Here is a 23,751-nt window from a genome sequence, read left to right on the forward strand (position 1 = left end):
GGTCCTTCGAGCTGGATAGTGTGCCAAAAGGGTGGGTGAGGAAGGCTGAGAAGAAGGCGGCGACGATGACAGGTACATTCCTTCCTTCTGCAAGGATGACCGAATAGTTCCATGGATATGGGAGACTGACACGTGCAGATGCGATCGAATCCGACATCACCCGCCTTCGCACGTTCATGCCCTCCTCCATTTGGCCTGCTACATTCACCGACCTCAACGCTGCTCGCAACTTCGTCGGCCAGTGGTGCTACGACAACAGGTTCAAATACATGGGCTGGCCGGATGTGGAGCTGCGCAAGTACCGTCTCTTTGTCAACTTCAACGCCGCGAAGTATGCGCTTAAGGCCGGTATTTTCGAGGTCGAGCGTGCTGTGCCGCCTTTGGGCGGCGAGGGGAAGAGTGCTAGAGCTGTAAGAGGAGGAGCTGTTCAGCAAGGGGATGACATAAGGTTCTCGAGATCGAAGTGCCTATCGCTCAAATGGCGGACGGCTCACGTATCTGTGACGAAACATACCAGACCCAGAACAATGACGACCTGCCGCCTTCCGATGATTGCGGCGAGAACCACCTCAGACCTTACGTGCACTCCGCAGCTGTGTCTTCTTTTAAAGCAGATGCCATCGGCAACGCTGTCCTCACGCCGATGACCGAGCCGGAGAAGAAAGAAGCTGCACTTATCGATCCCTTCAAAGTAAGTCTCTCTACACCCTCTTCACGATCCGGTCCTCGCTGACCGCATTTCACAGGATCTCATCGCTGAGCTCCAGCGTGGCTATATCCTCAAAGCTGCCTTCGAGTGATTGACCTGCAGGATACTGACATTTGATTGTCACACGGTGGCATCTGCGAGTACGATATGGAATCGATACACGAGGAAGTTGAAAAGTTCGGGTGTTTGTCATAGTTGTGGTACGAATGTTCCAGGTACGTTCTATTGCTTCGGCGGATGCGAAAATGGTCCGTAATTTTGGTGTCTGTCAGTCCGCCACAGGCGGGTCGATTTCGAGCATCTTGCTTGAAAGGTCTGCTGAGGTGTTCTTCAGCCTCGATACCGAAGATGAGGTTGCTCGGTCCTGGGGCACGTGCGAACAAATGAGCGAATGAAAGAAGTTTCTCGTGACGTCACACGGTAATTTCCCCGGACTGTTCGGTTGCAACTGTCCCGAGTTCGTGAACACAACTGCAAGCGATTCAGGAACGCTACGGCTCTGCATTTCATTATGCCTCCAATCAAGCTTCTCTACGCAAAGGCTTATTTCCCCGCGTTTCCTTCGGGATAGATCAGTCGGGTGATTGCGAATAACATAAGGCGACGCTGGTCTGCGCCAATAAATGTTGCCAAACTCTAGCCCTCTATCTCTGTGAATTAGACAATATGAGACTCCCCTCACCATCACTTGCGGCCCTTGCCTTGTATTTTGCTGTGGCATCCGCGAGCATCAAGCACGTCACCCTTCCCAACGGACGTCGGCAATGCACCGTACACGCCAACGGCAATCAGATCGACGACGTTCCCAACCTTCTCAAGGCCTTCGATAGATGTGGCAATGGCGGCGACATCATCTTCCCCAAGAATGAAGACTACTACATCGCCACACGCCTCAACCCCGTCGTCAACGACGTCCACATCCACTGGCACGGCCAATGGACATTTTCACCCAACCTCACTTACTGGCGGCAGAACTCCTACCCGATATTCTTCCAAAACCACGCCGCCGGCTTCGTCCTCAGCGGTGACGGGATCTGGATCAATGGCTACAACACCGGCGGCATCTTCGGCAATGGCAACACTTGGTACGTCGCCGAAGCCGCATCGCCCGTAGGCGACACACAGCCCGGACGCCCCATGCCGTTCGTCTTCTGGAACGTTTCAGACGTGTCAGTGTCCAATTTCTATGTCCGTGATCCTCAGCTTTGGGCTATCAACATCATGAACGGGACGAATATGGCGTTCGCTAATATCACGGTCAATGCGACAGCGCCGTCTGCGCCGAAGAACGGAACGAACTGGATTCAGAACACGGATGGGTTCGATACCATGGACGCGAATAACATCCTATTGGAGAACTTTGTGTATCAGGGCGGCGATGATTGCGTGGCTATCAAGCCGAGGAGCTACAATATTAAGATCAGGAATGTGACGTGCTATGGCGGAAACGGTATTGCGATTGGCAGCCTGGGCCAGTACCTCGAGGACTCGAGTGTGGAGAACGTGGTCATTGACGGCGCGAGGCTCATTCGCAATGAGTGGCTGCACGGTTCTGCGCTTATCAAGACTTGGGTTGGTGTGCTTGTCAACCAATCGAGTCGCGGCTATGAGTCGGCATATGTTCCCCGCGGCGCTGGTTGGGGCAGCATCCGCAACGTTCTGTTCTCGAATTTCCATGTTGAAGGTGCTGAGGCTGGGCCAGAGATCAACCAGGACAGCGGAAACAACGGCACCAAGGCGTTCCAGGGAAGCAGTCTGATGGAAATCTCGAATATCGTGTACGCGAACTGGACCGGATATCTTCACCTCGATGATGGTGCCAACAAGACTGCTGAGGTCTCATGTTCAAAGGTGCATCCTTGCTACAACATCGACTTCAGGAATGTGAGCCTGACGGTGGCCGAGAACTCCTCGGACACAGGCACGGGCGGGTGCAAATTCGTAGGAGCGGGCGGCATCCACGGATTGAATGGTACGGGATGCTGAGACGAGACACTAATCGTAATAGACGTAGACGCAAATGAAACATCTCACTGGGAATTATTGCCGGTGCACCTTGACAATAATTGCGGAAGCTGGCATTTGACATGATGAACCTCACATCCATGTTGTCATGATTCAGATTGCCAAGCCAACCAGGCATACGCCGTGATAAAGCTTAGCTAACGCCCGCCATGAGTGGGCTTGCGGTGAAGCGCAACGACAATGAGGGTGGCCTTCCACTTGAGCTGGCGTACTTAGACCACTGAAAAACCCTGCAGATCGCGTGGCAAGAACGGACTTGCTGTTTTTGGTGCAGATGCCTCACGTGCGCATCCGTGCCGGTGACGCTACTGACTGCTGTGAGGGGAAAGACTCCGGCGCTGTCGTCGTAAGCTCTCAGCCGGCGTGGACCTAGACCTGCTCATCTTGTAAATTCTTGTAACTCCAACGACCGAGTCGTATCATCAAAGTAAGGTAATCAGAGGAGCACGAGATTGCACGCGCAAGGTGGTGTGGAGGTGGAGCGACAAAAATAGCTAGCCCCGTACGTCCGTGCACAGCGGGCGCTTCGATCGTTCCCATCCAATGAGCCAGCCCTCGTAGCGCCCAACCACCAACAGTGAAACGTTCACTAACGTCTATCCAATGACCTCAGATCGATATGCAGGTATCCTTACACACGGGAAGGAAAAAACATGTTCCGCACCTCGAAGCGCCTACGCGTAGCCATTTTCCATCCTTCGTACCTGCGGTGCGCTCCGTGGAGGCGTCAGCTGGCGCTCCCTCCCTTGACTGCGGTCCTGGATAGCGCCCAGAGATGCATGCATGTTCTATGAACAGCAGCCTGGGGGTAAGCCAGCGTATCTGTGAGTGGTTCGTGCTATGTATGCTCATCTTAGTCTATCAAGGTGCAGACGGATCAGACCTACAAAGACACCAAGGCGCCTCGAGTGCATGCGAGACGTTTGAGCGTTCATCTTTGCCGTCTCTTGGCCAGTGCTCGGTGCTAATACCCCCAGAGCTCGAATCTGCGTTGTAGCATAGCTTGCTGGCCTCAAGCATCTTTATCTCTATCGTTCATCATGCCGTCTATTTCTATCTTCGTCTCTGCAAGTGTGCTGTTAGCTCAGTCTACAGTTGCATTCAACTGCTCAATCAAGCCTGTCTATGTCGACATTCACAAACGCGTTGTTCACGACTCGTTAGCACTTCAGTACGGAGCGTTCATCGGAGTCGGCACGGGCGAGACTGCGTCAGCAACGTCAGCACAGAACCACAGCTTGTGGCCATCATTATCACAAAATCATATGTCGTTTAGTGCGCATAGCTACTGTGACAAGAGCACGCTCAGCAATTGCGAGGACTCGACCGGTGGTTTCTTCAGCAGTAACGACTCTACATCGTAAGTCACCCGTATGTTCGAGAAGTAATAGATGTCGCTCACACCTGCCAGCTTTGTGGAGTACAAAGACTTTAAGACCTTAGATTCGGATCTCAATAACACCCTCGAAGGCTACTTTGGTCAAGACAGCCTCCGGCTGTATACTCACTTCTTCGAAACAGATGGGGCATCACAGACTCTCATTCCGAATTCGACTATTGAAGTTGCTACAAGCGGAAATGTCGTACCCGGAAGGATTGGGATGGGCGCAGAGTCAACACTTCTACGAGATCTTGCCAGCCGCGAGATGATCACAGGCAAGACGTACTCACTCTACATCGGCCAAGGTTTCGATCGTGCCGGAGGCATGGTCAATGGCAGCAACGTTTTCGGAGGCTACGACTCAGGTCGCTTCACAGGGACTCCGCATCAGTACCCCATGGACCTGAGTAAGGTCAACCCGATGAGTGTACGCATCAAGGATATTGTCATTACGCAGACAGGGAGCGGATCGAATCAGTCCTTGTTCAGCACCAACGCTTTCCCTGACATGAAGTCAACACCACAGACTTTCGAGGCTGAAATCACTACTGAGCAGTTCCCGCTATCACTACCATATCAGATCACTCAGAACTTCATTAAAGCCGCCGCCGCTCAGAAGGACAACTATTGGGGCGACAACTCCCTGAAGGCGGACGGATCATTCAACGTCACACTTTCAATCGTGCTGGAGGACGGTCTCACCATCACTTTCCCGCCCGAGGTCCTCAGGAACACCTCAAATATCACTCCCATCCAGGACCGTGACGAGAAGGACGACTCTCCATTCCTGCTCGGCTCCGCCTTCCTCGGTCAAGTTTACCTCATGGCCGACTACGAAAGCAGCAACTTCTTCCTTGCCAAAGCCGTACAGAAGAACAACATGGTTATGCCCGTCACCTTCTGTCCCAAGTCAACACCTGAGGCTTACGAGCGACCCACGCAGAACCAGTGGCAAAGCCAAGGTCTGATCGGTGCTGTTATCGGAGGTGTCATCGGAGGCATCGGATGTATTGCTGCTCTGTACTGCTTGTATGTTAGCTGGTTGAGGAAGTCGGACGAGAGGAGGTTGAAGAGGGACTTGGCGAGGAACAGTGCTGCCAAAATTGAGCAGATGGATATTGAGTCCGCACCGAGCTTTGAAGGGCCACCAAAGACAAGTGTGAAAGAGAAGGCGACGTTCTGGAAGAAGGGGTAGTTTGGTGCTAGTTTTGTTCGTTACGTCTAGCTTTTGCAATTTCGATTTGTTTCGTTTCTTATCAACAATATTTGACTAGTCGTGCAACTGGATCTGGCACTAACCACCTCCTGGCTCATCAATCCAGGCTCTGTTTAGTTCTTCATCTCTACAGACGAACTCAACTTCAAAGAATACCTCTGCTGTCCATGAGTCGTGGCTGCCCAGTTTGAGTGGGTTACATAAGCAACACGCGACTTTGACGCGGGCGCATTTTGGCTTCGACCACGATGGATATCTCCGCCAGACCTCACTCACAAACAAGGACTCCAGAGCACGACTCTTCAACACGTCCGTGAAGGCAACGAATTTGTCTCAGACAATGTATCAGCCACGCTCAATGCGCCTCACTACCAGCAGACTGGTTGAGGTGCGCGGGGAAGCTGCACGTCATCACTTTGTCTCAACACCACGACGGAGCGCCAGTCGCGCTTTGCCATGTACCTGGTACACAGATGCATGATCGCCATTTTGGTGGATGTGTGGTAGTCGGTGCTCAAGACACTGATCGGTGGGAAAGTCCAGTCTCATCCTCCCTTGAGCAGCTACCGCGACCGCGACAGCTTCGCAATAACATGTTGCACTGACGTAGCCCAGCCTGCTTTTCCCGCTGCGCTTCTGGTGTAAAGGGTATTGAGTGATCTTCAGCTGCCGAACAATCGAATCATACTCAGCAAGCCTGTGCTGAAAGGGCAGTCGAGCATGTGCCGTTGCTCCACCGCACCACGCGGCGCCTGACAGCCGCGGGAACGTGCAAGCAGCTCCGACAGGAGGTGTTAATATCATCTATGCATAACTTACCTCAGCAAAGATTCGTCGCGTGATGCGCGGCCAGACCCAAACCATGCATTCCAGCTTCATCCCTCCCTCGGCGCTATCGACCATTGTTTTGCTCCCCATATTTGCCTCGCATTCCATCAACTTTACCCAGACGACGAAGAAAGAACGCCAAAATATACCAGAATGTATGTTTACTTGCAGACAGCCCAGTGTTCGGTCTATTTTGGCATAGCCTTTGTCGTGGGTTTCGTTGCGCCGGTTGTTGTTGGCCACCTTCACCGGCCTGGATACTGGGATTGAAAGAGGAGGATACTAATTGACAGCAGAGTACTAATACAGCTATATAGCAATCGCCAAGCCGCCCGATCGCGATCAAATCGACAGGTGCCTGAAGTCAGGCTCGACATTGAGATCTCGAAAGATGACTGAAGCAATGGCAAATCTACGCTCACGCGCCGAGGCTGGCGGATCCTTGAGCACTACTGCGATCGTCGCCATCGTAAGCGCCATCGGCGTCGTCATTTTGGGTCTTCTGGCCGCCCTTGTTCTACTCCTCATTCGGGCAGTACGCAGGCACAAGCAGCTACTCGCCGAATTCGACGAACGAGGCATGAGCTTAAGCCAAGCGCAAAAGGAGGGCAAGCTCAATGAGGTCGCAAGGCCTCGCGCTGTGCTCAGGCGGAACACTATCCTTCCCTTCAACGCGAAGTCAGGGTGGGGAACACTGCCATCAGTGGAGACCATCGGCTCCGCAGCTCCCTCTACCGACGGGCCATCTGGCTCGGCACCGGAATACTATATGCCTCCAATACCCATAGAGCCAAACAAGAGGACGAGCAGTCTGTCATGGCCGTTCCACAGTCGCAAGCTGTCGGGCCACACTATGAAGATGAAGCACTTGAAGGTCAACCGACTTTCCGCTGTATTGGAAGATCCAAAACCATCTTCATTGGTCCCGATCCTAGGCAATATTCAACTTTCTGGCTCGAGGCCACCTTTGGCACTGCTTAGTGAATGCGAAAGTCAGCCCTCGTCTTGTCAATCACTATTGCAGTACCATCCGGCTTTTCGTAACCAGATTCATGACACAGATTTGATAGAGCCTGCACCACTGGATGTTTCGAAACGCTTGCAACGAGCGAAATCGGTCACTGAATTTCCACTCGAAACTGAACGCCCACAGATCCGGCAACGATCTACAAGCCTTCACAGCCAGGCTTCCGGTAAGGCGCCGGACGTGATCTTACCACCGCTCCCGCTCGACATCGCTCGCATCAAAGATGAAGTTAGGCGGAAAAGCCAGCTCCGGCATCAACCTTCGAAGAACTCAATCTCAAGTTTTGGTTCGACAGATAGCTCCATACTCAATCCCCGCCCCAGTCCGATCATCATGCAATCTTCTAGTGCGCGAGCCCCAAAGATCACCAAGCGGGAGCGGAAGAATAATACTATCGAGAAGATGAACCCTGTCCTTGAAACCCGCGAAAGCATGTACAGCTTACATGGTTCGATGAAGAGCAGCGCGGCAGAAGTCGAGATAGCTTCGCCTGAAGCACGGCGCGAGTTTGTTGAGGACTCCACTACTCTTCCTAAGGAATCAAGCACGCATACGCTCGGCTCGATCCGCACGCCTGGCTCCGTTGGTTCAGTCAAGAGGGCTGAGTCGATCACCGTGAGCAGGGTAGTTTCCGCACGTGCAAGTCCGCGTTCGAGGACACCGACGCGCAGGTCTAAGACGCTTGTGACCTCGTCAGGGTCTCCGGAGAAGTACTGCCAGATTACGACAAACCCGAAGTTAACCTTGAAGTCGCCCAAACGCCAAACCTCGCGAGCATCGTCCAGGAGTAGCTGTGGCAACCCGTTCCAGTGGGATCCCGCGCCCATCATTTCCACCAGCATACCTCCTTCTGCGCTGAAAGGGAGCCCTAGCGCACGTCAAGGCCACCGACGAGGACATAGCGTACGCATCTCTCTTGTCCCTACTATTCACTCTATTCGAAGCCGAGCGCCGAGTCCCGCCTTGGTTTACGAGAATGAGAAGCCGTCGACTGAGATGACACTAGCGAAGAGACCGTCCGGTCTTGGTGTTTCCAACACTCACTCGCTGCCTACGCCACCCACGTCTGAGACCTTCGCGCCTGAGCTTAGCTTTATGGCGACTTCGCTCAGAGCATCGTTGACGCCTACATCCGCCGCACTACCTCTAGTCAGCTATGACCCGACTTTCGTTGTCGCGCCAAGCGATCACGTACTACCGGAGCTTTCGGATCGTGAACAGAATCGCTTGAGCACTGGTTCGGTTTTCAGTTTGTCTCGCTTTCCCCTTCCGTCATCTACCATTGAGCCTGATGATGACACCGTCATTCACGTCCCAGATCACAGCTTGGTATTTCCAGTGCCCGATACACCCTACCTGCAACAATATCCTTTCAGAATGGGCACGCTGGATCGCCAATCATTTCCGTCTCCCACAAGTCCCATAGATCTCGATGAGTACGATCCGCAGCAGCCTGGTTTGGGATTTGAGACACCTGTGAACGCTCCATCTCGCACGTATCAGTCAGCATGCACTACAATTCCGGAAGAGTCCTCGGTCGGATCGAAGGGTACTATAGATCACGAGCAGGATCGCTATGGAGACTCTCCGCCAGTTTTGCCCAAGACTAGCTCGCCTCCGGGGTTCATGTTGAACGACCAATACAGTCTCCCAATCTATGCTACAACGATCCCAGAAGAAGAATCTCCCAGGACTATTGATCCATCAGTCCTAACTAGGGACAACTTCAGCCTCCTCAACAGCGGCTTCGAGTACTCCCACGGCGGTATCACACAATCCGCAAACAGCAGTCGGACGAGCATCGCGATCCCCGCCACACCAGGCCTGCTGGACCCTCTCCTCAACGCTACCTTTTCATCTCCCAAAAGCCTAGACTCACCAACAAGCTCCCTCTACTCCTCACCAACTCACTCTCCCCACGCATCCCTCACAAATATTGGCTTCCACGCACCCTGCTCGCCCCGCCCCGCTCACGCCTCCCTCCCAGCAATGGGCCTTAACTTCAATAATATGCCACAATTACACCCCGGTACAAGGGGCCCGCGCGTCTCACCCCCAAAGCCCTTGCGTAGCTCGATACAGCAACTGCGCCGCATGAACAGCGATGCATCAGATGCGCGCAAAGACCGGGCCGGGCGCGGTGAACGTCGCTATCTGCGTCTCGGTCGCGAGTCCAGCGTGCAGCTATCCGGTGACGAGAGCTGGCTAGACGAGCTGGACGAGTACGAAGTCGAGGGGATTGAGCTCGACGATGAGGAGGTGAGGAGGCTTGTTGGGACGGTGCTGGAATGCACCGATGACGAGTGCGATGTCAATCGGACGGTGCTGGATCTGGAGGCTACGCCGCGCGCTGCAAAGGCGCTGGGCGGCGGGAGAGGTGTGCCTGAAGACGCAGTCACGGGTGCAGATCAGAGCTCGAGCAGCATCTGGGACGAAAGCGATGCGTTCTGGAGCTCGAGTACGCCGCCGCCGGAGACTCAGCAGCAGACTAAACCGATATTGGGAGCGAAGAGCAAGAAGAGACAGTTTGAGGTTGCGAAAGATGAGCCAAATACCCCGCAAGAGAGTCCTGTGCTGGGCCATGCAAGGAGTGATAAGAACCAAAGAGACGGCTACGAGGTGAAGAGTGACCGCAAGAGAAACGTGCTCGGCGACGGGACGCCGAATGTGGGTGTCAGGATTCAGGTCATGAGGCCGACCACGACGCCGAGGAGTTATTACGATGAGCAGGGGTTCCTGAGGGCTTAGTGCTGCACCTTTTGTTACTGAAGTGTTCTGAGATGCAATTTCGAGGACAGGGTTGGGAGCATTGATAGGAGTCTTGGATGGAGCCGCACATATGGCATTGGGAGAGTGTCGTTATGGAGATATGATCAGATAGTATAATTCTTAGTCAATAGTGTATAATGCAGCATTTGCTACCCTCAAAAGCCATCCTGGTCGAATCGCGCCTTGGATAACCAAGCCTGCTTTGAATTGTTAATACAAAGGTCGAAAGTAATCGTGAATCATTCGTAAAAGTCCAGTGTCATCCCTCAAGGCTTGGGCTTCTTCCGCACCAGCCCAGCGCCCAGCACTTGGGCGCCGTACGTGCTCCCTGCCGAAGGCACAGGCGTAGGTTCAATCTTCGCCTTCTTCCGCACCAAACCTGCGTCCAACGTATTTGCCCCACTCTTATTCGCTGTCGATACATCACCATCTTTCCTCTTCTTTCGCACGCCCATAACAGTGATTGGCGTCGCTCTTTCCACTGTACTCGCCACCGGCGCTGCAACCTCTTTCTGGCCCACTACAGTCCAACCCCACTGGGTAATACCGCCGAGTACTCCGACCTCCTTCTTGAACTGCTGGGTACTTCGTGCGGTAGCTGCGCGGGTGGCGAAAGACGAGTGTATCAGGACTTCATGTGCGCGATTGTAGTTCTTCTCGCTGAAGCAGATTGTGCCGCGTGATGAGGCTGGCCATGTAAAGTACAGGCTGGTCTCTGGAATTTTGGATGTGGATGCTAATGAAGTGGCGGAGGAAGTCGAGGGGTTCGACGAGCCTGATTTGATGCGTGGAAGAATGAGGGGAATAGGACCCGTTTTCTTCTCGGGTTTTATTCGGCGCTTGTTAGTAGACTTCTTTCTTCGTGGTGTGGACAGGCTCTCCTGTGAGTTGGGAGCTGATTGCTGGGACGCTTGCGAGAGTTGAGATGCTGTGTCTCCATCCTCTTCTGCAATTGCATCCTTAGGTGGTGTCAGGACGACCCATATGAAGCCCACTATCCGCCCAGATGAGCACTCCTGGCGAAAAGCCATGAATTCCCAGAATTGGTCCAGTGTCTTGACACTCTTCCACATGCCGCTACTGCGTGACGGCGTGCCTCCATCGACTATTACCCCTTCGCCTCTATCAGGGAGCTCCTCGTCCAGCTCGTCGAGGAAGCGTGCTTTTGGGTCGTCTGGGAAGTGTGGTACGAGGCAGCGAGGTGGTGCAGCCGGGTGAGGCGCGATCTGTAGCAATGGGTGCGCGGCAGCCCATCGTCGAGGAGTGTTCGGTACGGGCGAGGGAGGTGCGTATCGAAGTGTGTCATAGGTTTCGTAACCTGGAATGACCAAGTAGCCTTTGGCTGTGGTCCCAGAACTTGCAGTGGACACACTGCCGTTGCCTTCAGTCAGCCTTTCTTGAAAAGGCTTGCGGTCCTCTTCAGCCTGATATTGCCATATTATTGGGTCCAAGACTTTGCACCACCACTTTACAAGCCCTCGATCATCGAGCACGTGCTTCTTCTTGTTGTCAATGCTCGCTGGGAAGAGGTACTGATCTTGTGCTCTTGCAAATAGTGATATGACCAGCTTCTTGCCCGCTCTCTGCCGTTCTTTCGCTAGCCATGATACGAATGTACCGCATATTGTCTTCAGTGGTGACCCACTTTGAGATCGTGGCAGTTGTAGCTCCGAAAGATACCCTGTCGAGTCCGCTTTCGAGACGAAGATGGTCGTGAGGTGCTTTGTGGTGTAGATCAGGACTTCGATGGCAAGGACGATCAGCTCTTCAGGCAATTGCGAGCTTGCGGCATCTTTTGGTACAATCGTTGCGGAGAGGAAGTGTGATTCGCAGTACGTTCGTTCTGATTTGGCGTGCGGCGGCGCGGAGAAGAGGGCCGGGGACTTCGAGGGAGGCGTCGAGTAGTGGTAGAAGGTAAATGGCACGTCCTTGGGCAATTGCTCGGCAAATAAGTCACTCAGAGACTTGCGATCGCGACTGGGCATGTCCGCCATTTGCAAGAACAATCCGCAAGCTGGCGAGCCTCGCGTCGCGCTAAAGACCTCCAAGCTGAGGGATGGGGAGCGCGACTTGGGCTAAACTTTGTTGGGTCTTAGTGCATTTGACGGCAACTTTTCGAACTTCACCAGCATCAACCACCAGGCATCGCAGTGTGTCGCCCGCCTGCGCTCTCACCTTCACCAATCCCGCAAGTTACAATGGCATCAAAACGGGCGACCCGAAGCGTACTCTCCTCAGCTGCGCCGTCCCTGCGCTGTGTTCACGCCTCTAGACCTACCACACTGCTGCGACCCTCGGCATGCGCATTCTCGACCACGACTCCATCACGTGCGCCCGAATACGACACCGAAGCAGCAGACAGACCACGATGGCAACAGACGCCGCCGCGCATGCAGGCGCCCTTCAGGGTACGGCCGGCAGCGAAAGGAGGTGTACTCAAGGTCAACGAGGACCCCAAGATATTAGACGATGCATACGTACGAATGCTGGGACCTGGCGGTGAGAAAGTGCTAGACGACGAGGTCAAATGGCTGGCGGTGACACACAAGAGCTTCGACCACGGAAGGCGAGGTTTCAATGACAGACTTGCATACTTGGGTATGTACCAGTAGACTTGAGATGGGAAGGCAGGAATTGACAACCTGCAGGTCGAAGGATAGTCGAGCTCCAGACATCACAAGCTCTCGTCAAGTCTCCACAAGCCAAGTCGTGGCCTCGCGACGCATCAGGCGAGCCGAAGGTCGACAACTACGGTCGAAGGCCCTTCCTCCACCCCGCGCTGAACGGCCTCGAGGGCCTGTCCAACGAGGCAGAACAGAGAGTCTTGGACAAGACACGGCTAGCCCAGCTCGCAGAGCGCTACGGTCTGGATAAGGTCACGAGGTGGACACCAAAGCGCGCAGACAACCTGCAGGGCTCGGGTCTGGAGTCTGTCCTGATGACTTCGTTATATGCCATTGTCGGTGCGGTTGCTATGGAGCGTGGTGGCGAAGAGGCCAACAAGCTTGTGCAGAACAAGATCCTGACACCGCTGGGCTTCACCTTCGATGTTGAAGCGTAATGCGGGGTCTTGAAGGTATACATTGTATAATAACTGTATCAGGCATCATGGGCGAGGGTTTTGCGCCCTGATAGCGACTGCATTTGGGACTTCGAGCTGCATTTACCAACCGGCCAAGGGCAATGAAAGCACTTTGACGATGACATATGTGAATGCTCCAAAATATGTTCGCGTCATGTTGACTGGACGTTGGTGATCCGGTCCATGAATGCTGGAAGTGCGCGGCAAGTTCGGAGATGAACGCGTTTGTTTCACGGCCTTGCAAACGACTTTCGCCCAACGTCAAAGACACACAAATCTCTGACTACATCCAGGACCTCGTACAGCCTCCAAGTCTCACCTTACCATAACTGGGGGGGTTGATCACGCAACTAAAACTACACGGGATTGTGCCTGCCAAGCCGCAAGTCAATCTGTCAACCCGCGTCGCGCATCCCCCATTCCGTGCCTTCCCCACACCTTTGCACAACTAAACGCGCATGCGCCCTGAGCTCCTCCACGGCGCTGAGACCAGCAATGGCTCTAAGGCGCAATACTATGCGGCTCTCGGCAGTCTCATTTGGTGGGTGATCGTTTGGAGCGTTTGTGGAATCGGGTTCACACAATTGTATGTTGACTGCCTCCAGGCTGTCATGCCTTCCCGTACTGACACCCAAGCAGATTCCGCTACTACTGGAGAAAACCCCAGCCGGCAGCATGCCTTGAGATGAAAGAGGAAGACGTGCCTCACGTTACCGTCATTCGACCTGTCTCTGGCCTCGACCCCCGCCTGTACGAGTGTTTAGCATCGAGCTTGCGCCAGACTTACCCCAAGCGCAAGATTGATAACGTCTTCTGCGTCGCCAGGCGCTCGGATCCCGCCTTCCCTATCCTCGAACGTCTCGTGCGCGAATTCCCGGACGCCAATGTACACATTACGGTCGAGGAGGAGGATCCGCTGCTTAAGAAGGACAGAAAAGCGCTTGGACCAAACCCCAAGATCAGAAATATGAGTCGAGCCTATCGAGAAGCCAAGGGCGAGGTCGTATGGATTCTCGACTGTAACGTCTGGGTCGGGAAAGGTATTGGTGCTCGCTTTGTCGATCTGCTATATGGATACAGCAAGGATAAGGGAGGGCAAGCGAAGACAAAATTCAAATTTGTGCACCAGACACCACTAACAGTGGATCTGGACTCGCAGAGCTTGACTTTGGAAGAGCGTAAGGAGCTGCTGGGTGGACAGCCAGAAGAACGTCAGGACAGCACAGCAGCCGCCGCCAGCTCCTCATCGAAAGCCTCCAGCAGCGCCTGGAAGCGGCTTTTGCAGCGTGGTGGCGGACGTTTTGACGAAGCCTTTATGTCCTCTGCGCACGCGAAGTTCTACCAAGCTATCAATACCGTCAAGGTCGCGCCCTGCATCATGGGCAAGAGCACGATGTTCCGTCGCTCGCAGCTCAACTACGTTACCTCTTCAAACCCCAAGTATGCACCTGGCATCGACTTCTTCTCCGATAATATCTGCGAAGACCACCTTATCGGCGACGCACTATGGAAGCAACCGCAAGCATTCGAGAAATGCGGCTACAAGCCTGCGCCAGGTGAGAAGAAGGAGAAGTGGGGGAAGCATGAGATGCTATTCGGTGACTTCTGCTTCCAGCCTATAAGTCACACGTCTGTGGCTGCGTACCTGGATCGTCGTATACGCTGGCTGCGAGTCAGGAAGTATACGGTGACCCTGGCTACATTTGTGGAGCCCGGCACGGAGAGTATGGTCTGCGGTGTATACGGTTCATATGCACTGACCACACTACCGTACTTCCGCACATTTATCAGCCCGACCTGGACCTCATTTGCTTTGATTTGGCTGCTGCACATGGCTGCTTGGTGTTTGGTAGACTACGTACAGTACCTCCTCTTGCACTCTGCCAAGACTGTGGAGATCGACAAGGATACTCCAGACTTTGTTCTGCCTCAGCGATCGAACGCCGCTTACCGCCGCGAAGAAGCATCGAAGCCTTTACTTGCTGACAAGACGAGTGCTCAGCCAAGTTTACTTGACGGCAAAAGGAGGAACTTCCGGGAGTTCTTGTTCGCATGGCTTGGCCGGGAGTTCTTTGCCCTGCCGATCTGGGTCACAGCCTTCTGGGGCGGTGCGACAGTCGAGTGGAGGGGCAAGAAGTTCTATGTGGGTCTTGACACCAAGGTGCATGAGATTGCATCCAAAGAGCAAAAGACACCCTCTGCAGATGATGGCAAGGCCAAGAAGTGAGATGATCCCTGACTTAGGTCGGCTCACGATAACAACAGTTGTTTAGATTCGCATAGCGTTTGCATATGATATCCTAGGTCTTGCATTTCCGTATCAGCTCTCACGCGTCAAGCATTACAGTCAACTCGACTGCTGTCTTTCACCATTTCTTCAGACGGTCCTCATAATCTCCCCGTTCTCCTCAGCTGCATCATCGATATCGCGCACCCAGTCTATATCTTCGCGACTCATACGTTTCTAACGGCGTTCGGTATGTAGGTCTATCGCTCCCGATCTTGCAAGTGTGATCCAGATCGTCACGTGGCACTTTATGTCTTTCTCTTTGCAGGCTTTGCATGTGACAGCTCTTGACGATTTCGTTTTCTTCTCGAAAACCGAGGTTGCGTCCTCTGATATACCGAGAACCAGAGACTCGTTGCTTTGTGGACATATTTTGCTGATGACTGTGCTATCGGAGATCGAAAAGTGTGATCAGGAAGGCGTGTTGTTCGTGATTGCCAGTAATTCGCAGATTTGAGCACAGGAAGGTATTTTGTTGGCGGCTGTAACTTTCAGCGTGGTTGAAACTGTGGTGATGAGATCCCCCCAGTCAATTTCGGTGAGGCAACGGAGGTTTGGTTTTTCAGGAGAATAGGCTGGAGGTGAGACGTCGTGGAGGTTGTATGGTGGTGGGAGGTCGACGCTAGCGCTTGCTGTGGGGGTTGAGGCCGAAGCGGTACATACTGAACCGTCGTCAGAATACCAAAAGCGAGGCGTTTAATGTTGGGAGGACGGAATATCATTGTTTCGATGGCGTAATGCACGTACAGTACTAGTACTACCAAATATCCTTTGGTCCATGCGCCGATACTCCTGGAGACAGCCATCGACGGTCATACGCAACCGGCTCAAGATGATCGCGATGAGACCGCCGGTCCTTGATCCGCAGATCAGGTCAAAGCAATGACATGGCAGGAAGTTGTTCACTGTATCTCCTCCGTGTTCTTACGTCATCGCGGCTTCCTTTTCTTTGACGGCGAGTCTCTGCCCTTCCTCCTCAACCTGTTTCACGAGCTTTTGCATTACAAGCAAGGACAAGAATCTTCGTATAGGAAGCATGAATTTGACCATCGGCATTGTACGACTCGTGACCGTCATCGGGGACGACGTACTTAGGTTCGCCAACAGACATGTCGAATTTCGGCGTTCGGTTTCGATGCGTCGTCTGTCGGACAAGGTCGAGGATGTGTTTTGAGTGAGTTGGTATTCGAGAATGCACCATAATGAGCAACTGTTCCTGCCATAGACGTGCTAGGAGGACTTCGAAGTCAGGGTTTCGCTACCACAGTGGTGTACCAGCTGGTCATTAATTACTGCTCAGCGAACGGCAACGCACTCAACGTTCAGAACAGAATAGTCAAATCTCTGTATAACCCTCTATCAAGCCTTGCAGAGAAGACACATGTCTATCCACTACGCCATTTGCTAAAGAGAGCGTCCTTGCAGTCGGTATGCGAATTCGAAAGTAGTGTTCCCATCCACATCTGTTGTCTTGAGGCCTGCATCGGCACGAGCCCTTCTTTCTGCCCTCATAACCCATCCCATGCCTTCTCGGTCCAAGGCGTAGTCCCAGTGTCTTTTGATGTGCAGATACACGTCGTTTGTATCTTTATCCCGCGTGAACCAGCCAACCATATCGCATCGATTGTCGACGCAGCCGAAATTGCGCTTCGACTCGGTATAGTCGTCCGCCGAGGGAGGTATTCGGTTTCTGCAGAAGCGGATCCAGAGAAATAAGGCCTCCAGTCTTCCGAATGGGTAACGGGATGTTGACTTGGAGAAGGCTTTTGTGTGCGGGCATCCCACGATATCATTTGAACCAAACACAGCCTGAAGCATATCATCAAAAGCGATTTTTTGAGCTCCAGTATGTTTATAGACCCGTGCAGATACTGTCACGGTTATTTGGCCAAGATTATGGTGCTGTATATGGCACCGGAAGAATCGTCGCGGATGATACTGAAGTGGTTCTAACGGTGCTAACAAAGTGTATGGCGGTGGTGGAGCCTCCTGTTGCGGCATCGTGTCACGATTAGACGTCCGAGGACAGGATCAGGTTTGGAGTTTTTTTGTTGGTGGTTGTAAGAGTTCTTGATTTTGCAACATTCAGGATGTAGTGTGCTGCCCCAGTCGTTGCCAATTACACCCTGAACTGTATTCTCGCTACCACACAAGGTCGAAACTCTCAAACCGTGTAACCGAATATTCAGCTTTCGTTGGGACATATGTTATGCTCTGATAGTCTCCATGAATGATGATAAGTGAATAATCTGTCGGGTCGAAATGTGGTTGCACACAAAGCCAGGGTAGTCCATCGCTCACCTCGAACCTGATCTGAACTCATCGATACCATGGGAAGAAGTATGTTCACTCAACAAGTACTCGGGGCGAAGTTTTGGCTATTGACTTTAAGGTGCAAGGAATCACAGAGCAGCGTTTACGCATAAGTATCTTTGAAAAAGTTTCGTGACCCTCATCAAAGTCTCACCCAGTCTAATAGAATTCACTTTTCAAAGCGGTTGCAATGGAATACTGCAAAGCTCCCGCGCCTCTTGATAGCGCCAAGAGCTGCTCATCACCCTCCTCTCCAACGAAGGAGTCTCCTGGCTCATCTGCCCGCTCCAAAGCCTCGAGCCAAACTTCGCCCGCATCTTCCCAAGCCAGGTTACCAACAGAGAAATACGTGCCCGTCGCAGACGAAGAGGCAAGGCTCCTGGCGAGAAAGGCGGTCGGGCTTCAGAACAGCAAGTCCGATTTGCACCATCCCACCTTGTTGCCCGACTACGAAACCATATTCCTCGCCTACCATCCCTCTCATGACATTGAAACAATCAAATGCTCGAAAATTCGCGAAGACCTTTCGAAATTCGAGCAGAGACTCTGTTCGCACAGATGCACATCCGACTCGACATTTTGCAAGTCAGTCCAGCGAAAATGTGGCTTCAAATTTCTTCTGAAAGGGTCCACCCCGTTCTTTGGGCAGAAAAGTAATGGGAATAGCAGGGTGTGGCACTGCTCCGCACTCGGATGTAAAGCTTCGGCATGGATCGAGATGCAAAGCGATACCAAAATGCTTACGATAGAAATCAAGCGATAGTTAATGGTCGAGAACAATGTCGCGTGGAACATGGTTGAATTGTACATACATATTCGGATGCTCAATCAGTGCATTTGAAAAAAAGAATTCCTCTAGGCTCCGATGTCAAGAAAGTCTTCGAGTTGAATTTATAACTCAAACACTCTATTCCCATATTATTACATGCATCTTTGTCGGAACAGTCTTTGTGTCCAGTTGTAAGGACTCTGAACTGTTCAGTAGGTGTCCACTTCTGCAGGTTCAGACCTTGCTCCCAAATCTGAAAACTTCGACCTCAGTGACCGGTGTTGCCGAAGTATGTGACTACATTCAGGCTTAGTCTCAGTATAGTCAACAAACCCTTTCCACCCGCGAGGCTGAACTCTGAGCCAGTCGTGCGTTTCTATCCAACCAAATCGAATTTGTACTCGACCCTTTGCGCAGTTTGAGGAGAGGAGTATCGTCACCTGCAATATCCGACCAAAGTTTAAGAAATTCGTTACCAAATGTCTGTCGCCAGATCTCACGCTGCGCCACTGAAATGCACAGAGGCACGTCAACACACGATAACCCATTAGCCCGCCACTCCCCAGCTGTGCAATACTGCAATCTACCGAAATACTCCGGGGAGGTGGCGGTGGTGCTGCAAGCCGGTGACTGGACTATGTTGCTAGTCATATTCTGTCTCAAGTATGAGCCCGACGTTCTCGTCCGAGACCCCTGGTCTGCTGCGTTCGAGCCGTGTACTGAGCTTGAGGCCTGTGGGATGGACCCCAAGACCTCAGAGTTTGCGATACAACACATATTCTCGAACAGAACATAGTTGTGCTTATTCTCATCATAATATCCAATTCAACCCATCAGACCATAAATTCCACCGACAACCTCCATGAGATACATGATCGTACTCAGCAGTAGAAAGCAGAAGCGATTCTCCACCACCAAGAAGCTGCGGACCAATGGTCTTTTTGCCTCGCGGGATATCATATAGGTTATTTACAATGCCAACATTGCCCATGTCAAACTAGCATATTTCCGCCTTGATTATGCATACACCCTAACAACAGCAACAAACCCAGCACAAAGCAGCAACACAGATACCACCCACTCCCCCCACTCCCCTTCAACCCCTTCATTCACTCAACCGGCTCCTTCAGAAGAAAAAAAACTAAAGCGCCACCCTCCTGCAGCAACAAGACTACCGCGCTTCACTTACAACAACACCAACAACCCCACACGCAGCCCACACGCCCACCGACTCTTAGCGAAAGGCCTCAAACACAAATCAGCGCCGCGGCAGCGACTCGTATGAATTCCAGTTCACATCAGAGCGGTACGAGCACAACGAGCCACCACTCTGATACGGTACAGTACTTTGTGAAGCGAAAAAAGCTTGAAAAAGAAAAAAAAAAGAGGGGGGATATGATACGCTATCCCACGCGCTACTTATGTAGAGCGAACTAAAAAAACAAAGGTGGAAAGATCCAACCCCACGGCCCAGAAGGCAATGATGCGCCACGAACACCAGGACGCCAAAGACAAAACCCTAAATCCAGTAACCCCTGGCGCACGCGTCTGTGGAGTGAGGACATGCCAGAATGTACAACGCGCTCGATATTCAAACCACAAGACTACATATCTCATCAGAGCTTGACCAGATCCCTCTTCATCTTCTTGACCGGATGCAGCAGGATGCCCGGCAAACACATCCTCTTCTCCTCGAGCCCGCCATCGCTGCCGGGCCCGCCATCCGTGTGCTCCTCCTCGCCCCAGCGCTGTTTGCGAATCGGCCAGTTGAGCCAGCGCCTGTACAGGTTGCGCGGGAAGCGGCTGGCGTAGTACCAGCTCCAGCCCTGGAAGTTGAACTCGCGGTCGTGGTTGTAGGGGCTATCGGCTTCCTCGCACCACGCGCCCTGCCGCGATTCGACGGGCCCGCCGAGCTCGTTGACTGAGGACGACGTGTCGAAGATGGCCTCTGTGTACGCCGCAGGCCAGTGGCGGTCGTTGAAGATTGGGTGTGGTGCGTAGACGGCTTTGAGTCCGTGCTGCAGCGCGACAGTACTCGGCCACATTTCCGCCTGCATGCTCCGCCCGACGAGATTTTCCTCGTGCATGGCCTGGAGCATGCGTTTCGAGAAGCGGACGACCGTGTTGATGAAGACGCGGCGGTCGAGCTGCTCGAAGTCCGGGTGCGTGAACCAGTCCGCCTGGCCGTCTTGAGGGGTGAAGATGGGCCGGATGTTGGGCAGGTAGTTCCAGATCTTGTCTTTGTAGGACCATGTCGTGTTGCGGGGATCCCACATGGGAAGCAGAGTGATGAAGTCGGCGGGCTCGTTTACGCCCCATTGGAAATCGTCATCTTCGAAGCTTGTGGGTGGTGTTGGGCCGAGGGGCTTCTGGGGCGGATCGGCGCGGGCCCATGGTCGGGGACCCCATACCGGGCTCGGAATGAGGGAGTTGGCTGAGGCATTGAGAACGTCTTTGTGGGTCTGTTCGACAAAAGACTGGTAGTCACCGTGGACGTCGGGGAGATAATAGCGCTTGTTGCGCTCCCACAGGAGCTTCCTAGGTTGCTTGTCTGCGAACTCGCTGATCTTCTCGAAGAAATGGTAATGGTGTCCTGTGTAACGCGCGTCTGTTTCCCAGTTCCAGACATAGTCGAACTCGGGATGTGTAAGACTGAACCACTGAAGGCACATAAACTGCTGCCAGTATACCTGCCAATCCATAACCTTGGGATACCAGTTGGGAAAGATGGATTCCGACCAGAGAACAGCGATATCGCGAAGCTCTACAGGTACATTTTCTCTGAGCACTTTATCATAAAGTTCCTGGTCTTCGAAGATCTTGAGATCGCGGTTCTTGACATGCACGTACAGGAAGACGGCGTATTCGCCTCCCGACTGCAGCGAGAGCTCAGAGACCATGGCTCGAATAGCAGTGATATCGTTATCTTCATAAGTATACCCAGTCCAGGCACGGATCAGGATAGCTGTGCGGTGGTGATACTTCTTCTCAAACTTGCCGCGATTCTCCAGGTTACTGTGGCTTGTATCGGTAGGGATCGCAAAGGCGGATGATGCAACCGCGGGAGCAGGCAACGTAGTACTCGGAATCTTGACGATTGGCGATCGCGCCTCTGGTCGGAAGCGGTTCTTGTTGACTTCGAGGCAGAGGTCCTGCAGCTCGCCCCACTTCACTTGGTCCCACTCGGGAACGGTCGCGGGCGCTCTCCAGTCCTTGACTTCTTCCGGGAACTGGTCATCGCCATATCCATACGGTCCGTAACGCGAGTATCGGTCGAAGCAGACATCCTCATCGAGACCGATGACATCGTAGCCACCAGCATATGCCTTGGGGAAGCCACGTGGCAGACCGCGGTAAGCCTGTATCTCATCGTCGGCACTCTCGTTCAGCGCAATGCCTCGTGGTCCAATGCAAGGCACGTACTCTCCGTGCCACTTCTCCCGCCAGTCCGGGTTGTTGTATTGCGGAAACGGCTTGTAGACGATGGGGCTATTGACCAGAGTGCTATTTAGATCGTCGTGTCCAGCGTTGTAAATGCTGTAGTCCATATCGAATTGCTCCCAGCGGTTCGGGTCGTATTCCTTGCCGACGTAGTCCGAGAAAGGCGGCCAGTGACCACCCCAAGTCGGTCTCCCCCATTGGAGCATCTTCTTCATGTAGGCTTTCATGTCCGTCGGCCTCAGAAAAGGGGTGATGAAGTTGCCAATCCTGCTCGGCGCAGTCACCCACGGAGGGTACGGCTTCGTACTCGACACGGGCTCGCTCGACGGGCTCTTCACCGTCGGGCTCGGGCTCGGGCTCGGACTCGGCGTCGCCGCCGGTACAGCATGCTGCCACGCATCTTCAAGATGCGCCTGTGACTGCTCCTGCCTGTCGTTCGGTATCGGCTCCTGGTGGTTTTCGTATGCCTCGTTGAGCAGCGATACCTGCTCGTACACCCTCTCCTTCGCCCACGGGCTCTGCTGCAGAACAGCTAATATAAAAACAAACGCTACGAGGGAAAGAATCGCAAATCTGCGAGGTGAGCGGACAAACATGCTGGCGATTGTGTAGGCGCTCGTATTCGTGTATTCGTCTATCGTCCTAGGATTGCGAACTAACGTATTGTGGTATCAGGCGTGCTGTATAGGATGACGGCGCGTAGGATTACCGATGCTGCATTGCAGCGGGAACGAGCGTGAGGAAAGCTTATCTGGAGTTAAGCTGTAGGGCCGGCAGTGTGGCCGTGGACGCGGACGACACAGCACTTGTGAAGTCGCAGCAACGGAAGGAGCAATATGCGCCGCAGAGGAGGGAATGACTACTCGATAGTCGTCACGTCGGCAGGTCCAGCGCACGACCGGAGGGGGGGGGGGGCAAGCGAGCGGAGGGAGCAAGCAGAGCAATCGAGCAGCAAAGGAGTGAAGGCTGCAAGGCACAGCAAGACAGTCTCAACGTCGTGCAGTTCAGGGTCGAAAAGTTCAAACCCAAGGCTCTCACGAGCGGCACAGCGCTCTCCATATCCCAAACCACACCACCCGTCCAGAAACTCTTCATCTCCGGCCCCCCATCATCTCATCCCACCATGCCCGCACACCGCAGGCGGCGAGCAGGGGACATGGGACCACACACGGCGCTGCACAACGGCAGCAGCCAGCAGGGTCGTCCCAGGGCGGGCATGACGCGTTACACACCCCCACCGGCACTGCGTCTTAACGACCAACGGGCATCGGCGCTCACGACTAGTGTGGGCGCGCACAAGGTACAGGTCCCTGCCGATGCAAGACGGACGGCAGTTTGGTTTGCGTCAGTCCCCGTTTCGCATTGGTGCGCGATGGTGCGACGACGAGGCTCGGGCCTTTTGTGAAACGCTCATCAAGCCGCGGCGATCAGCGGCGTGTGAGCGGCTGAACAGAGCCGCACGCATGCGCGCATTGCATCTTTGGCCATCTTGGACGGCGATCGTTCATCTCGCCGGCCTTGTTGGCGATAGATGAGGCTCCGCTGATAGGCAGGGCGGATGGGTGCGCCAGTGCGAGTGAGAGCCGTCAAGGGAAGGTGAGGGTGTTCAGATGCATGGTTCGGCAAGGGTGCAGCTCTGTTACATTTGCCCACGGCTAGCCTCATCGTCGTATGATTGCGGCCATGGACGTCATCTTGTGCTTGTGGGGTGGCGATGCTGCAAGGCGTGTTGAGAGATTGCAGAGCCTGTTGGACCGAAGAAGAAACGACATGAAGCGCTTCGACTATCGAGCTGCGAGGTTCGCCATCGATCGAGCAGCCGGGTAAATGCACTGCTCTCGTAACAATCAAGAACAAACACCTGAGTCTCTAGCTGCCAAGCGCTTCACTCTCAGGCAATGCAA

At 53.5% G+C, this 23,751-nt stretch overlaps 10 protein-coding genes across 10 annotated transcripts; 6 read left to right on the forward strand and 4 right to left on the reverse strand.

Moving 5' to 3' along the window:
• Positions 1–1,206: 1,206 nt before the first annotated feature.
• M421DRAFT_420916 (glycoside hydrolase family 28 protein) lies at positions 1,207–2,760 on the forward strand. Its single transcript, XM_033592646.1, has one exon. The coding sequence runs from the start codon at positions 1,376–1,378 to the stop codon at positions 2,693–2,695; it is 1,320 nt and encodes a 439-aa protein (XP_033448622.1). The 5' UTR covers positions 1,207–1,375; the 3' UTR covers positions 2,696–2,760.
• A 691-nt stretch (positions 2,761–3,451) lies between these two features.
• Positions 3,452–5,372, forward strand: M421DRAFT_420917 (uncharacterized protein). The gene is made up of 2 exons (XM_033592647.1): positions 3,452–4,094; positions 4,146–5,372. The coding sequence occupies exons 1-2, from the start codon at positions 3,775–3,777 to the stop codon at positions 5,308–5,310; spliced, it is 1,485 nt and encodes a 494-aa protein (XP_033448623.1). The 5' UTR covers positions 3,452–3,774; the 3' UTR covers positions 5,311–5,372.
• A 254-nt stretch (positions 5,373–5,626) lies between these two features.
• On the reverse strand, positions 5,627–6,192 carry M421DRAFT_159487 (uncharacterized protein). Its single transcript, XM_033587658.1, has one exon. The coding sequence runs from the start codon at positions 6,133–6,135 to the stop codon at positions 5,743–5,745; it is 393 nt and encodes a 130-aa protein (XP_033448624.1). The 5' UTR covers positions 6,136–6,192; the 3' UTR covers positions 5,627–5,742.
• Positions 6,193–6,550: 358 nt separating this feature from the next.
• On the forward strand, positions 6,551–10,077 carry M421DRAFT_392159 (uncharacterized protein; the record flags this gene model as incomplete). Its single annotated transcript, XM_033590017.1, has 1 exon — positions 6,551–10,077. One exon carries the CDS (start codon positions 6,551–6,553, stop codon positions 9,932–9,934), a length of 3,384 nt encoding a protein of 1,127 aa, XP_033448625.1. The 3' UTR covers positions 9,935–10,077.
• On the reverse strand, positions 10,050–11,969 carry M421DRAFT_420918 (uncharacterized protein). The gene has a single exon (XM_033592648.1). It carries the CDS (start codon positions 11,947–11,949, stop codon positions 10,222–10,224), a length of 1,728 nt encoding a protein of 575 aa, XP_033448626.1. The 5' UTR covers positions 11,950–11,969; the 3' UTR covers positions 10,050–10,221.
• A 130-nt stretch (positions 11,970–12,099) lies between these two features.
• Positions 12,100–13,163, forward strand: M421DRAFT_420919 (RNase III domain-containing protein). Its single transcript, XM_033592649.1, has 2 exons — positions 12,100–12,553; positions 12,604–13,163. The coding sequence occupies exons 1-2, from the start codon at positions 12,154–12,156 to the stop codon at positions 13,014–13,016; spliced, it is 813 nt and encodes a 270-aa protein (XP_033448627.1). The 5' UTR covers positions 12,100–12,153; the 3' UTR covers positions 13,017–13,163.
• Positions 13,164–13,297: 134 nt separating this feature from the next.
• Positions 13,298–15,560, forward strand: M421DRAFT_420920 (glycosyltransferase family 21 protein). Its single transcript, XM_033592650.1, has 2 exons — positions 13,298–13,623; positions 13,677–15,560. The coding sequence occupies exons 1-2, from the start codon at positions 13,496–13,498 to the stop codon at positions 15,262–15,264; spliced, it is 1,716 nt and encodes a 571-aa protein (XP_033448628.1). The 5' UTR covers positions 13,298–13,495; the 3' UTR covers positions 15,265–15,560.
• A 1,168-nt stretch (positions 15,561–16,728) lies between these two features.
• On the reverse strand, positions 16,729–17,325 carry M421DRAFT_92635 (uncharacterized protein; the record flags this gene model as incomplete). The annotated part of the gene is made up of 1 exon (XM_033598050.1): positions 16,729–17,325. One exon carries the CDS (start codon positions 17,323–17,325, stop codon positions 16,729–16,731), a length of 597 nt encoding a protein of 198 aa, XP_033448629.1.
• A 502-nt stretch (positions 17,326–17,827) lies between these two features.
• Positions 17,828–18,400, forward strand: M421DRAFT_92636 (uncharacterized protein; the record flags this gene model as incomplete). The annotated part of the gene is made up of 1 exon (XM_033598051.1): positions 17,828–18,400. The coding sequence occupies one exon, from the start codon at positions 17,828–17,830 to the stop codon at positions 18,398–18,400; it is 573 nt and encodes a 190-aa protein (XP_033448630.1).
• Positions 18,401–20,022: 1,622 nt separating this feature from the next.
• M421DRAFT_5428 (uncharacterized protein) lies at positions 20,023–22,443 on the reverse strand (the record flags this gene model as incomplete). The annotated part of the gene is made up of 1 exon (XM_033595209.1): positions 20,023–22,443. One exon carries the CDS (start codon positions 22,441–22,443, stop codon positions 20,023–20,025), a length of 2,421 nt encoding a protein of 806 aa, XP_033448631.1.
• Between the last annotated feature and the right edge of the window lie 1,308 nt (positions 22,444–23,751).

The sequence above is a fragment of the Didymella exigua genome (genome assembly GCF_010094145.1).
Source record: "Didymella exigua CBS 183.55 unplaced genomic scaffold M421scaffold_14, whole genome shotgun sequence".
Taxonomy (NCBI): domain Eukaryota; kingdom Fungi; phylum Ascomycota; class Dothideomycetes; order Pleosporales; family Didymellaceae; genus Didymella; species Didymella exigua.